General features: G+C 38.2%; 1 protein-coding gene across 1 annotated transcript in view; it reads right to left on the bottom strand.

Annotated features, from left to right (window-relative positions):
* LOC127677813 (uncharacterized) overlaps positions 1 to 16450 on the bottom strand; it is a 60613-nt gene that overhangs the window by 28640 nt on the left and 15523 nt on the right. Inside the window, exons 4-5 of the mRNA XM_052172804.1 lie at positions 11286 to 11377; positions 336 to 564 (exon numbers count right to left, since the gene is read on the bottom strand). Of these exons, the coding sequence (XP_052028764.1) occupies positions 336 to 564; positions 11286 to 11377 (321 nt within the window). The remainder of the gene's footprint in view (positions 1 to 335; positions 565 to 11285; positions 11378 to 16450) is intronic.

Raw genomic sequence — 16450 nt, 5'->3', positions numbered from 1 at the left:
AAAGAAGCATGGTAGTGAATGCATTGATGCGTGCCCTAAATTGGTGTAGGTTAGATCTTCTGTGACTCCTGATGGTCTCATTGTGTCCCCAAGGAACAACCACAATACCCAGTGAAAGAGAAAAATTGGAGTTGACACCATTACAGTTTTGATCTTGCCATCTCCTGCTTTAAGAGTTGAAAAAATAATGTCCTGATATCCTTGATGTTCAAGAGTTGTGAAAATCCTGGAATCTCTTTTGCTTTCAAGAACCTTCAATTCCTTTGTCACTTTGCTAGAAAGGCCAGCTCAGGCCACCCTGGCAGGAAGCTCAATATCCACTTCCCAGTACTTACTCCACATTCTCCAAGACCTCCTCCTTTGTCCTTTATTACTCTCAGATGAAAGGCCAGCTTCCTTCCTCCTCTCTCTTATCTCTCTCACATCCACATTGGTTCTCCGAAAAAGTTTTCTGATTCGGGCAAACATGTCTATCAATGTATGCTCTAGACACTGACTGAGAAACCACAGGGCTTGTGCTGTTGCTACAACACTGGTGACATCACAGCTCATGCCAAGAACTCTCTAGGAGACAATAGAATGTCCAAGAAGGGACTGCTGATGTCATGGGTTACAGCCTTCTGCTCCCTGCTAATTTACTTCCTTTCCTTAACAGGAAGCTGAGGTTCCTTTTCCTGGAGACTCTCCTGGGGCATAGCCATTGAGCCCATCATCCTTACAAAGCCAGGGTTTGCTCTAGGCTTGATTGACATAACCTCAGGAATCCCTGTGCATTTAACTGAGGGTTTTCTTTTCAAACCCTTCTCAGAAATGTATCATCCTGCCTCACATTTCCCTCAATCAGCAATATGAGACATTAACATCTCAGATTATCTACTGAGATATCACTCAAGTTTTTTTTAATTTTTTTATTCGATATAATTTATTTACATTTCAAATGATTTCCCCTTTTCTAGCCCCCCACTCCCCGAAAGTTCCATAAGCCCCCTTCTCTTCCCCTGTCCTCTCACCCACCCCTTCCCACTTCCCCGTTATGGTTTTGCCTAATACTGCTTCACTGAGTCTTTCCATAACCAGGGGCCACTCCTCCTTTCTTCTTGTACCTCATTTGATGTGTGGATTATGTTTTAGGTATTCCAGTTTTCTAGGTTAATATCCACTTATTAGTGAGTGCATACCATGATTCATCTTTTGAGTCTGGGTTACCTCACTTAGTATGATGTTCTCTAGCTCCATCCATTTGCCTAAGAATTTCATGAATGGATGCAAAAAATGTGGTATATCTACACAATGGAGTACTATTCAGCCATTAGAAACAATGAATTCATGAAATTCTTTCACTCAAGTTTTAATATGCAGTCAAAACGTTTCCTGTCTTATGTACAGGTGCATGAAATCACATCCAGAGCCTGCAGGGCAAATCAATATGTGGATGAATGTTAGGGGCTACACTCATGAAGTCTTCTTCTTAGCATTTTAAGTTGCCTCATGATGTCTTAGCAGAGAAAGAGTTGCACACATCATAGTGTTGGCAAGAGTCTGGAAATCAGTTGGCAGAGGAAATTAAAAAAACACTTTTCTTGTTCTCCCCCCCCCCCATAAATTCCATAAGCCCTCTTCCCTCCACCCATTCCCTAAACAACCCCATCCCACCCCTCTGTACAAGTAATCCCCTACATTTCTTCATCAAGGCTTTCCAGGACCATGGCCCTCTCCTTCCTTATCCTTGGGAATCATTTGATATGTGAATGTGTCTTGGAATTCAGAGCTTCTGAGCTATTTAATATACACTTATCAGTGACAGCATTTCATGTCTTAGGATGATATTTTCCAATTCCAACCATTTGCCTAAGAATTTCATGAATGTATTGTTTTTAATTGCTGAGTAGTATTCTATGTGTAAATATACCACATTGTTTGTATGCATTCCTCCATACAGGGGCATCTGGGTTCTTTCCAGCTTCTGGCTATTATAAATAAGGCTGCTATATACATAGTGAAGCATGTGTCCTTATTGCATGCCAGAGAATTCTCTGGGTATATGCCCAGGAGTGGTATAACAGTGTCCTCTGGAAGTATCATGCCCAGTTTTCTGAGGAACAGCCAGACTGATTTCCAAAGTGGTTGTACCAGCTTGCAATCCCATCAGCAGTGGAGGAGTGTTCCTCTTTCTTCACATCCTCACCAACACCTCCTGTCTCCTGAGTTTTTAACCTTAGCCATTCTGAGTGGTGTGAGGTGAAATCTCAGGGTCGTTTTGATTTGCATTTCCCAAATGACTAATCATGTTGAACATTTAAGGTGCTTCTCAGCCATTCGAAATTCTTCAGGTGAAAATTCTTTGTTTAGCTCTGTACCCCATTTTTAATAGGATTATTTGGCTCTCTGGAGTCTAACTTCTTGAGTTCTTTGTATATATTGAATATTAGCCCTCTGTCAGATATAGGGTTGGTGAAGATCTTTTCCCAATTGTTGGTTGCCATTTTCTCCAATTGACAGTGTCATTTGCCTTACAGAAACTTTGTAATTTTATGAGGTCCCATTTGTCAATTCTTCATCTTAGAGCATAAGCTCTTGGTGTTCTGTTTAGGATATTTTCCCCTGTGCCTATGTGCTCATTGCTCTTCCCCAGTTTCTTTTCTATTAATTTCAGTGTGTCTGGTTTTTTTGGAGGTCCTTTACCCACGTGGAGTTGAGCTTAGTATAAAGAAATAAGAATGGATCATTTTGCATTCCCCTGCATGCTGACTTCCAGATGAACCAGCACCATTTGCTGAAAAGGCTACCCTTTTTCCACTTGATGGCTTTAGCATTTTTGTGGAATATCAAGTGACCATAGGTGTGTGGGTTCATTTCTGGGACTTCAATTCTATTCCATTGATCTACCTGCCTGTCACTGTACCAATGCCATGCAGCTTTTAACACTATTTCTCTGTAGTACTGCTTGAGGTCTGGGATACTGTTTACCACAGAAGTTTTTTAACTGTGGAGAATAGTTACATTCTCTCTCTACAAGTTTTTCTTGCTGGAAAGTAGGAGAAGTAGAAATGGTCTTCCACATTCGTGAAAAATGGAGCATAAATGAGGACTGGGACACCAGCAGTGTCTCCTGGTCTTTGTATGCTTAGACCGGGTTCACAGGGAAGGTGGAGTGACAATTTTGCATCACCTGCAGGGACAGAGCGAGGTGGAATGGGCACTGAGAAGGCTGTGCAACACAGCTCTAGCACCTCCATTCAGGTAGAAAACACAATTTCTTTTCTGTGTCCAGGAGCCATTGTTGAGGCCACAGAACTTGTGGAAACATAGTAAGGTAACACAAATACATTTTTCTAATGATAAAATTTTTCTTGATGAGGTTTGCCCCATAACATAACTGTAGCATATTTATCACACAGCAGACATCAATTTCATACTGTTACTGTAATATACCTCCTAGTCATGGATATAAATCAAAAGAAAAACATCTTAATTTGAACAGGGTCATCATGACCATGTTATGTTCTTTATGTTGTGAGGTTTGTTAATCTTATGAAATTCTACATCTATATGCTTTCCATAGAACCCATCAAATTCAAGGCCAGTATATAATATTATGTCTAAAATAACTTGAGTCAAGGTCCTCATAGGGTAGCATTTCCAGTACCTTTGCATGAGCTCTTTGTAGTTTATACACAAAGCTGTAGCTGAGAAATATCTAGTGCAGTTTTGATCTGTTGTCCTGATTGGTCAAACTTGTGGTGTGCCTTAGATAAACCGTCCATGTATAACTGAATTCCATGTTTCTGTTGTTTGTTGGGTAACCCCTGAACATAAACCCTTCCATGCTGCAGCACTTAGGACAATGAGCCAAGGACAGGAATGGTAACATCGTGGAATAAATTATGTGAGAAGAGGGATGGATAGTTTATCCCTTGTGATAATGATCAGGGGTGTCCTTGGTGCTTTTTTGGTTCCTATTGGCCTTGTGCAACAGCTTCAAGAGCCCAGTTCTGATCTTCCTTTGGATTATTGTGTCCTCATGAATATGCACTCAGACATGCCTAGAAACAAGCAGAACAATTGACAGAGAGCTTGATTTCTGTAGTGGAGGGAACATTGCTAACTTATGTTGCAGGATATTTGTTCACACTGTAAACCCCAAGATTGTGTTATTTACTGAAAAGAAAAAATATTTGTGTAGCTCAGCCCTAGCACAGACCTTTAACCAAGAGCTTTCTGTTTACTGTACTTTCTTGTTCTGTGGCTCAGCCCTAGCACACACCTGTGTTGCAAACCAAAAGAAGGTCAACTCCAGGTCAAGAGGCAGAGCAAGTAAGCAGTTGGAAGAGAATGAATATAAATAAAAAAGCAGGAAGAACTAGGAAGTTTTCTAAGTTGAATGATGTTTAAGACAGTGTAGGGAGGGATAAAGAATGCTCTCCCTCTGGGAGGTCAGGGGAGTAGGAAGGTCAGCTGGGTGCTTTCCCTGTCTCTCTGAGTTGACAGGTTTTCACCCCAGCATCTGGCTCCTATGTCTTCATTGTTAAAGTTTAATGGCTGGCATATGTGTATTGTTTTAAATTTATTTATAAATTATTCATTGTAATACATCTCAAATGATAAACCACTTCCTAGATAACCCACACAGACCCCACAAATTTCATTTTTCCTCTCACCCTCCCCTTTGCCTGAATGAGGGTGCTTCCCTACCCACCTACTCTCTCCTGCCCTACTGCTTCTGCATCCCACTATACTGGGCATCAAACCTCCACAGGACAAAGTGCCTCCCCTCCTATTGCTGTCAGGCAAGACCATCATCTGCTACAATTTATCTAGATCTATAGATCCCTCCCTGTACCTTGCTCAGTTTGCTGACTAGCTTCTGGGAGCAATGGTTGACCCTGCCAGCAGATGTTGTTCTTCCTGTAGGGTTGCAATTCCCCTCTGTCCCTCCAGATTTTCTGCAAACTCACCCACTAGGATCCCTGAGCTCAGTCTACTGACTGGCTCCAATTGTCAGATGCTGGGCAGACCTTCCAAGGTGCCATGCCTGAGGATTCTGTCAGCAAGGGGTTCTTGACCAGAGCAACAGTGTCTGTTTTGGTGTCTGCAGACATGATGGATTCCCAGGTAGGGAAGTCCCTGAATGACCCTTCCCTCAGTCTCTGTTCCATTTGTTTTTCCTGTTCTTCCTTTGCTCAGGAACATTTATGGGTGAAAACCTATAAGAGGGTGAGTGGCACCCTCCCTTAATGGAGGTGGTGACATGTGGATTCATGGGAGCCTTACCTATCAACTGGAGGTGGTCTCTACCGGTTCTATCTCCCCCTTCTCTAAGCACTTTGGCTAAAGTCATCCCTTTCAGGCTCAGGGAGTTTTTCCTTTCCCAGAGGGAAAACTCATATAGCGATCCCCAGTTCATCATCACCCCTACATATTTTTCTTCAATTTCCTGACCTTCTCCATTACATGATACTGCTCCCTTATTTCCTCCCCCTCCTCTCTCCCTCCACCACCCATGATCATCCTGTTCCCCCTCAATGCAGGACTGGAGCATCCATACCCTCCTCTCCCTTCCTTATAAGCTCCATATGGGCTGTGGGCTGTATTATGGGCATTGTGAAATTTAGGGCAAATATCTATTATCACTAAACACATATCATGTGTGCTCCCTTTTTTGTCTGGGTTACTTCAGTCAAGATGAACATTTCCAGTTCCATCCATTGGCCTGTGAATTGTATCAAGTCATTGTTTTTAATTTGTGAGTAGTACTCCATATGTAACCACATTTTCTACATCCATTCTTCTGTTGAGGGACATCTAGGTTCTAGCCAGCTTCTGGGTTTAATAAATAAGGCTGCTATGAACATAGTGGATCATGTGCTCTTGTTATATGTTGGAATATTTTTTGGGCATATGCCCAGTTGTGGTATAGCTTGGCCTTCAGGTAAAACTATTCCCCTTTTCTCAGAAACTCCCAGATCGATTTCCAAAGTGGTTTTACCAGCTTGCAGTCCCACAAGCAATGGAAGAGAATTACCTTTTACCCACAACCTGGCCAACATCTGCTGTCACCTGCATTTTTGATCTTAGCCATTGTGATTTGTGTGAGATGGAATCTCAATGTTTTTTTAATTTGCATTTCTCTGATGACTTAGGATGTTGAACATTTCTTTAAATGCTTCTCAACCATTCATTCGAGATTTCTTCGTTGAGATTCTCTGTTTAGTTCTGTACTCCGGTTTTTTTTTTCTATTTTTTTATTCGATATATTTTTTATTTAAATTTCCAATGGTTTCCTCTTTTCTAGCCCCCCCACTCCCCAAAAGTCCCATAAGCCCCCTTCTCTCCCCCTGTCCTCCCACCCACCCCTTCCTACTTCCCCGTTCTTGTTTGCCCTATACTGCTTCATTGAGTCTTTCCAGAACAAGGGGCCACTCCTCCGTTCTTCTTGTGCCTCATTTGATGTTTGGATTATGTTTTGGGTATTCCAGTTTTCTAGGTTAATACCCACTTATTAGTGAGTGCATAATATGATTCATCTTTTGCATCTGGGTTACCTCACTTAGTATGATGTTCTCCAGCTCCATCCATTTACCTACGAATTTCATGAATTCATTGTTTCTAATGGCTGAATAGTACTCCATTATGTATATATACCACATTTTTTGCATCCACTCTTCTACCCTTGAGGACATCGGTAGAGGGAGAAAGTTTCTGAACAGAACACCAATAGCGTATGCTCTAAGATCAAGAATTGACAAATGGGACCTCATAAAATTACAAAGTTTCTGTAAGGCAATGGACACTATCAAAAGGATAAATCAGCAACCAACAAATTGGGAAAAGATCTTCACCAATCCTACATCAGATAGAGGGCTAATATCCAATATATATAAAGAACTCAAGAAGTTAGACTCCAGAAAACCAAACAACACTATTAAAAAATGGGGTACAGAGTTAAACAAAGAATTCTCACCTGTAGAACTTCAGATGGCAGAGAAACATCTTAAAAAATGCTCAACTTCATTAGTCATTAGGGGAACGCAAATCAAAACAGCCCTGAGATTTCACCTTATACCAGTCAGAATGGCTAAGATTAAAAATGCAGGAGACAGCAGGTGTTGGCAAGGATGTGGAGAAAGAGGAACATTTCTTCACTGGTGGTGGGGTTGCAAATTGCTACAATGACTCTGGAAATCAGTCTGGCTGTTCCTCTGAAAACTGGGCACCTCACTTCCAGAAGATCCAGCTATGCCACTCCTTGGCATATACCCAAAAGATTCCCCAGTAGGTAATAAGGATACATGCTCCACTATGTTCATAGCAGCCCTATTTGTAATTGTACTCCAGTTTTTAATAGGGTTTTTTGGTCTTTTGAAGTCTAACTTCTTGATAGTATATTTTAGCTATGAGCCCTCTAACAGATGTGTGGTTAGTAAAGATCTTTTTCAATCATTAGTTTATCATATTGTCCTGTTGAAAATGTCCTCTGCTTACAGAAGCCTTGCAGCTTTATGAGCTTCCATTTGTTGATAGTTGATCTTAAAACATAAGGTATGGATATTCTATTCTAGAATTTTGCCCTGTGTTCAGGTTTGCGAAGCTCTTCCCAATTTTCTCCCTTATAAGATTCAACATATCTGATTTTATGTGGATGTACTTGATCCTCTTAGACTTGAGTTTTGTATAAGGAGAAAGGAATGGATCAATTAGCATTCTTCTACATGCTGACTGCCAGTTGAACCAGCACCATATGTTGAAAATGCTGCCTTTTTCCACTGGATGGGCTTAACTTCTTTGTCAAAGATCAAGTGACCACAGATGTGTGGATTCATTCCTGGGTCTTCAATTCTATTCCACTGATCTACCTGAGTGTCCCCATACCAATACCATTTAGATTTTTATGTTGATTCAGCCAGAATTTCTTTTATTGTTGAGAGAATTTGTTGCTATATTGGGTGTTTTTGTTATTCCAAATGAATTTGACAATGGCTCTTTCTAATTTCATTGTGTTGGAATTTTGATGGTAATTGCATTCAATCTTTAGACTGCAAGATTTTTAGATGGCCATTTTTACTCTGTTAATCATGCTGATCCATGAGCTTTGGAGATTTTTTCCATCTTCTGTGTTCTATTTTTTACTTTAGGGATTTGAAGTTCTAGTCATGTAGAAGATTTTTTCACTTGCTTGGTTGGACTCACAGCAAGATATTTTATAGAATTTGTGACTATTGTGAAGGGTGTTGTTTCCCTTACATCATTCCCAGCCTATTTGTACTTTGAGTAGAGTATAAATAGGATACTGATTTATTCTGTTAATTTTATATCTAGCTACTTTGCTGATCATGTTTTTCAGTGGTAGGACCTTCGTGGTTGAAGTTTTAGGGTCAATTATGTATACTATCATATCATCTGAAAATAATGTTATTTTGACTTCTTCCTTTCCAATAGGTATCATTTTGACTTCCTTTTGTTTTCTTATTTTTCTAAGTAGAACTTCGAGTACTATTTTTCATAGGTAGGTCCTTGTCTTTTAACAGGATTGATTTGAGTTTCTCTGCATTTAGTTTGATATTAACTATTGTTTTGCTATATGGTGCTTTTCTTATATTTAGGCATAAAGCGTGAATTCCTGATCTCTCTGATAATTTTAACATCAATTGGTTTTGTCTTTTGTCCAGTACTTTTTCAGGATGTAATGGGATGTTCATGTAGTTATCATCTTTGAGTTTGTTTATAGAGTGGACGACAGTGATCGAATTCCATACTTTGAAAAATCTCTGTATTCCTGGATAAAACCTACTTGATCATGGTGATTTAACATATTTTTGGGTTCAGTTTGCAAGTATTTAATTGAATATATTTGAGGTGATATTTGTAAGGTAATTTGGTCTGAAGTTCTCTTTCATTGTTGTTTTTATGATTTAGCTATCAATATACTTCTGAGTGCATAGATAGATCTGAGTAGTGTTTCTGTTTCTATTTTATGAAAGACTTTGAGGTATATTGTTATTAGATCTTTGAGGCCTGATAGAATCCTGCCCTAAATGTATCTGGCCCTTGGCTTTTCTTGCTTTGGAGAGTTCTAATGACTGCTTCTATTTCCCTAGAAGTTATGGGGTTATTTAGTTGGTCTATCTGATTCTGATTTTGCTTTAGTCCCTGATATATGTCTAGAAAAATCATCTATTTTTATCTATATTTTCCAATTTTGTTAAATATATTATTTTGTAGTAGCATCTGATTTTTTCAATGTCTTCACTTTCTGTTGTTTCTGTTTCTGTTGTTATGTTATGTCATGATTTTTTTCAATTTGGATACAGTCTCTGTGCCTTCTGGTTAGACTTGGTAAGTGATTATCTATCTTGTCAATTTTCTCAAAGAACCAACTCCTAGTTTTGATGATTTTTTTTGTCTAGTTCTCTTTGCTTCTACTTGATTGATTTCAGCCCTGAGTGTGATGATTTCCTACCATCTACTATTCATCTATGAATATTCTTCTTTTTCTTCAAGAGCTTTCAGAAGAGCAGTTGAGCTCCTAGTGTTAGATTTCTCCAATTTCTTTATGAATGCACTCAGGACTATGAGATTTCCTCTTAGCAAGCACTGCTTTCATTGTGTCCCATAAGTTTGGATATGTTGTATCTTCATTTTTATTAAACTTTAAAAAATCTTTAATTTATTTCTTTATTTCTTCCCTGATCAAGTTCTCATTGAGTAGGAAGTTGTTCAGCTTCACTGTGCATGTTGTTCTTGTTGTTCCTTTTGTTTTTGAAGACTTGTCTGAATCTGTGGTGGTTCAATAGAATTCATGGAATTAATTCAATGTTCTGGTATCTGTTGAGGTTTGTTTTGTGTCCGTCTACATTTTCAGGCGAAGTGTTCTTTAGATATCTGTTAAATCCATTGGCTTTATAACTTCTTTTAATTTCATTGTGTCTCTTGTTTCTGTTTCCATGATCTTTCCATTGGTGAGAAAGGGGTGTTGAGCTCTCCTCTTCTTATTGTTATAAGAAGTCTTATTTTTATCTTGTGAGGATTGTGCATTTAATTACAGTATTACTGTTTGCTGCATAGATGTTTAAAAATGAGTTAATCTTGGTGTATTTTTCCTTTGATGAATACATAGTATCCTTCCTCATTATTTTTTGATAACTTCTGGTTAAAAGTTGATTTTATTTAATATTAATTGTTTTCCAACCTTTTACTCTGAGGTAGTATCTGTCTTTGTCATTGAGTTGTATTTCCTGTATGCATCAAAATGCTGAGACCTATTTATGTATCCAGTCTGTTGGTCTATGTCTTTTTATTGGGGAAATTTTTTTTAATTGGTGTTAAGACGTATTAAGGAAAAGTGATTTTTACTTGCTGTTATTTTTGTTGTTAGAATTGGGATAATATTTGTTTGGCTATTTGGGTTTGTTTAAAGATTACCTTCTTCCTTTTTCTAGGTTGTAGTTCCCTCCAAGTGTTGCTGTATTTCTAATAATATCCTTTGTAGAGCTGGGTTTGTGGAAAGTTATTGTGTAAATTTGGTTTTGTCATGGACTATTTTGTTTTCCCCATCTATGGTAATTGAGAATTTTTCTGGGTATTTTAGCCTGGGCTCTCATTTCTTTTCTCTAATGGTCTTTATGAAATCTTCCCAGGATCTTCCAGCTTTCCTAGTTTCTGGTGAGAAGTCTGGTATAATTTAGATATGTCTGCCTTTATATGTTACATGATATTTTCCCCTTACTGCTTTTAATGTTTTATTTTGTTAAATGAATTTGGTGTTTTGATTATTATTCGACAGGAGAAATTTCTGTTCTAGTCCAGTCTATTTGGAGTACTGTTGGCTTCTTATGGTTTATGGGTATCTCTTTCTTTAGTTTAGGGAGGTTTCATTGATAACTTTGTTTTAGATAGTTATTGGTCCATTAAGGTGGGCATCTTCATTCTTTTTTATAACTATTATCCTTAGGTTTGCTCTACTCATTATATCCTAAATTTTCTGCATGTTTTGGGTTAGGGCCTTTTTTTCTTTTGCATTTCTTTGACTGTTGTGTCAATGTTTTGTATGGTAACTTCTGCTCCTGAAAGTCTCTCTTCTATCTCTTGTATTCTGTTGACAACTCCTGATCTCTTTCCTAGGTTTTCTAACTCCAGGTTTGTCTCCCTTTTTGATTTCTTTATTGTTTCTATTTCCATTTTTAGATCTTGGATTGTTTTGTTCATTTTGTTTGCCTGTTTGATTGTGTTTTCCTATAATTCTTTAATGGAATTTTACGATTCCTCTTAAATGGCAGCTGCCTGTTTACCTGTGTTCTCCTGTACTTTTTATGGAAGTCGTTCTTGTCCTTCTTAGGTCCTCCATTGTCATCATGAAAAATGATTTTATATCTGAATCTTGCTTTTCCAGTGTAATGCTTATGCTCACAACTTAATATGGTAGGAGAATTGGGTTCTGGTGATGCCAAGTTCCCATGGTATCTGTTACTTATGGTCTTTTGATTGTTTCCTGTCATCAGATTATTTCTAGTGCTACCTGCCCTGACTAAATGTGACTGGAGCCTGTTATCCTGGTTGTGTCAGAATTCATGAGAGTCTAGCTGTCTCTGTGGTTCTGTTTCTGAGATTTTGTGATCCTGAAATACTGGATGTGTCAGAGCTCCTGGGAGTCAAGTTGCCTCTGGGATCTTGTAATCTTTGTGTGACCAAGCTCCTGGGATCTTGGGACCCAGGAATACTGTGATTCTGATCATGTTAGAGCACCTAGGATTATAGTTTCCTCTTGGTGTTGCTGGACTGCCTTCAGAGTTAGCAACCAAGGTAAACCAGCCAAGACTGAAATGTACCCATGCCACTGATCGGGCATGTATCCTGTATTTCTGGATCCCACTAGTCCCAGTGATGTCCAGTGGTGTTAGGACAGATGTTTTGTCCTCCTTATGTCTCATCCTATGATCCTGGGTGTCTTAGAGCTCCTAGAAGTGGAACTTCTGGATGTTACAAGTCTGTCAACAGAGTTCATGACCAAGGTAAACCAGCCAGTCTAGTGCCCTAATCATTTAAGAGAGATATTAATAAGTAAAAACTTGATAAATGGGAAATCACCCCCTCTAATAAATCTCTCAATGGAAAAGTTATCAAACAAAATTCTTTACAAAAAAACTTGAAACTTGGTTTTTTTTGGAATCTGTTTTGGACAACAATTACATTCTAGAAAACAGGGTATTACTTCTGACAGTGTGTTACTTCATATATTCCTGGGCAAAACTGACACAGTTATATAATGACCTCAAATATGAATGAGTAATTAAATTAAGCAAAGTTTTCTTTGTTTTTTTTTAGTATTTTTATTTTCTATATTCTTTGTTTACATTCCAAATGGTTTCCCCTTTCCCGGATCCCCCCTCCCCATATGTCCCATAAACCTTCTTCTCTCCATTCATTCTCCAATGACCTCCCTCCTTTTTTTCCCTGTCTTTATATTCCCCTCCAATGCTAGATCAGTCCTTTCCAGGATCAGGATCATCCCAATAATTCTTCATGGGAGTCATTTGTTAAGCGATTTGTGCCTTGGGTATTCAGGGCTAAGAATCGATCCATTCTTATCTCCTTGTACTAAGCTCAACTCCAAATGGATCAAGGACCTCCACATAAAACCTGACACACTGAAACTAATAGAAAAGAAACTGGGGAATACCCTTGAGGATATGGGCCCAGGGGAAAAGTTCCTCAATAGAACACCAATAGCTTATACTCTAAGATCAAGAATTCGCAAATGGGACCTCATAAAAGTACAAAGTTTCTGTAAGGCAAAGAACACTGTCAAAAGGACAAAACATCAACCAACAGATTGGGAAAGGATCTTCACCAACCCTAAATCTGACAGAGGGCTAATGTCTAATATATACAGAGAACTCAAGAAGGTAGAACCTAGAGAACCAAATAAACCCATTAGTGGGGTACTGAACTAAACAAAGATTTTTCACATGAAGAACTTCAGAGGGCTGAGAAACACCTTAAGAAATGTTCAACATCATTAATCATTAGGGAAATGCAAATCAAAACAACCCTGAAATTTCACTTCATACCAGTCAGAATGGCTAAGGTCAAAAACTCAGGAGACAGCAGGTGCTGGCAAGGATGAGGAGAAAGAGGAACACTCCTCCACTGCTGGTGGGATTGTAAGATGGTGCAACCACTTTGGAAATCAGTCTGGCGGTTCCTCAGAAAACTGGGCATGACACTTCTGGAGGACCCTGCTATACCACTCCTGGGCATATACCCAGAGGATTTCCCAGCATGTAATAAGGACACATGCTCCACTATGTTCATAGCAGCCCTATTTGTAGTAGCCAGAAGCTGGAAACAACCCAGGTGTTCCTCAACAGAGGAATGGATACAAAAAATGTGGTATATTTACACAATGGAGTACTATTTAGTCATTGGAAACAATGAATTCATGAAATTCGTATACAAATGGATAGAGCTGGAGAACATCATACTAAGTGAGGTAACCCAGTCTCAAAAGATCAATCATGGTATGCACTCACTGATAAGTGGATAATAACCTAGAAACTTGGAATACCCAAGAAATAATCCACATATTAAATGATGTCCAGAAAGAACAGAGGAGTGGCCCCTGGTTCTGGAAGGACTCAATGCAACAGTAAATGGGAATACCAGAACAGGGAAGTGGGAAGGAGTTGATGGAGGAACAGGGAAGAGGGCTTATGGGACTTGTGGGAGTGGGGACCCAGAAAATGGGAAATCATTTGAAATGTAAATAAAGAATACATCGAATAAAAAAAATAAAATAAAATAATAAGAAAAATGCTTTTCAATGTACACAGTTGGTTGTTTTTCAGTTTATTCCAGGTGTATTCAAGTTGACACTAAAAATAGAGATCACACTAATTAGAAACAAAATAAACTAAGCAATAATGTGCCTGTGTTTGTGTGTGTGTGTGTGTGTGTGTGTGTGTAAGTGCTTCATTGAGATGTATTGGATTTCACGAAATGCTTGCTCAAGTATATAAAGTAATCCAGTTGTGTGATTTCTTTTTATTTTCAATTCATCCTTCAAAAAATATGCATTTTTTTCAAAAGTGAAAGCAAGAAATTAATCTCCTCTCAACAAACCCAATAGAAGATAGCAACACAAACCTCATTTTTCCTTAATACCTCTTAATATTAATCAATTCAATTTCCCCATAAAAGACATAGACTAGCAGACTGGATACATAACCAGAACCCAGTATTTTGCTGTATACAGGAAACACACATCAGTTACAAAAAGAGACACTACCTCAAAATAAAAGGCAGGGAAACAATTTTCCAAGAAAATGGTCCCCCAAACAAGCTGCAGTAGCCATTCTACTATTGATTAAAATCAACATTCAACCAAAATTTTTAAAAAAGGAAAGGAAAGAAACTTCGTACTAGTCTAAGGAAACATTTACCATTATGAACTCTCAATTCTGAACATCTATGCTCCAAATGCAAAAACCAACATTCATAAAAGAAACTTTATTAAAGCTCAAAGAATACACTGCACCTCATACAATAATATGAGATTTCAACACCCCACTCTCATTAGTGGGCAGACCATGGAAACAGAAACTAAACAGAGACACATTGAAACTTATAGAAGTTAATTGGGGATGTCTTACAAGTTCAGAGGTTCAGTCCATTATAGTCATGGCAGGGAGCATGACAGCATCCAGGCAGGCATGGTGCTGAAAGATCCAAGAGTTCTACATCTTGTTCTGAAGGCAAACAGGAGAGGTCTGATGTCTTCAGAAGCTAGAAAGATGCTCTCAAAGGCCACCCCCATAATGACTTACTTTTTCAACAAGGCCATACCTACTCCAACAAGACCAAACCTCCAATTGTGTCAATCCCTGGGCCAAACATATACAAAAAAAAAAAACCCCACACAAGTATAAAAGTTAGCCACCACTAATAAAACTTCCAGGTTTGTATCATCTTGGTTTCTAAATTTCTCATGACTCAATTTTATAATATCTTTAGCAACAGGGTTGACTATCGAACTCTGGATGTTGACCAAGAGCAATAGCCAGTCTGTAATGTGTATGGATGGAAAGGTATCTATGGAAAACCACTGAACAACAATTTCAAAAGAAGTAACATCAATCTGGTGATAGAATTTGTATTTCCTAGACCGGGTGTCTTTAAATTTATTGTTCTCCTGCTGCAGGTTAACTCCATTTAAAATGCAAGGGTTCTCAGCCTTCATAATGATTCAACCCTTTAATACACTTGTTTGCCTTGTGGTGACCAATCTCCAACTACAAAATTATTTTGTTGCTTTTATTTATAGTTATGACATAAAGTCATAACTGTAATTTTGCTACAGTTATGAATTGTAATGTTAATATCTGATATATAATATATCTGATATATGAGCTCCCCCCAAAGAAGTTGCAACACACAGGTTGAAAACAGCTACTCGTGTGTGTGTGTGTGTGTGTGTGTGTGTGTGTGTGTGTGTGTGTGATTTGTTTGTTTGTTTTGCCTCTTTGTCAAAACCCAGATGAATGTAAGAGCATAGCCTAATATCAGGGTTCTCACTATTACTCCATTAGTCAATTTGTCTGTTCTTATGATATTAACATGTCGTTTTTAATACTATGACTTGTAATCAACTAGAAATTATGAATGGTAATGGGTCCACCTCTGTTTTACTGTTTTATTATTTAAGATTATCTGGACTACCCTGCTCATTTGTGATTCTGTATTAGTTTTTAGATTCTTTTTCCCTTATACTATGAAGCTTTTTATTGGAATTATGATGGGATGCATTTAAACCTTTATATTGATTATAGTAGGATTCCATATAGCAATATTAATCCTATTATATTTGAACATGGAATGGCATTCCATTTTCTGGTTTCTATTCAATTTTTTTCTGTGTCTTAAAGTTTTCATTGTATCAGATTCAATGCATTCCCATCAAAAGTTTAAAACAATTAATTACAGTTTTTGAAGAACCCTTCTTACATTCATATGGAAAAGCAAAACAGTGTGTTATTTACATTTACCATTACTGTGAAAAGATACAATGACCAAAGCAAACTTGTTATAAGGGACAACATTTAATTGGGACTGACCGACATGTTCTGAAGTTCAGTCCATTATCATCATTGAAAGTACAAAGTTTCTGTAAGGCAAAGGACACCATCAAGAGGACAAATCGGCAACCAACAAATTGGGAAAAGATCTTCACCAATCCTACATCAGATAGAGGGCTAATATCCAATATATATAAAGAACTCAAGAAGTTAGACTCCAGAAAACCAAACAACCCTATTAAAAAATGGGGTACAGAGTTAAACAAAGAATTCTCACCTGAAGAACTTCGGATGGCGGAGAAGCATCTTAAAAAATGCTCAACTTCATTAGTCATTAGGGAAATGCAAATCAAAACAACCCTAAGATTTCATCTTACACCAGT

This window comes from Apodemus sylvaticus, chromosome 2 (assembly GCF_947179515.1).
Source record: "Apodemus sylvaticus chromosome 2, mApoSyl1.1, whole genome shotgun sequence".
NCBI classification, from domain to species: domain Eukaryota; kingdom Metazoa; phylum Chordata; class Mammalia; order Rodentia; family Muridae; genus Apodemus; species Apodemus sylvaticus.
The sequence above is the reverse complement of the archived record's forward strand: the minus strand, read 5'-3'. Positions and strand labels throughout refer to the sequence as shown.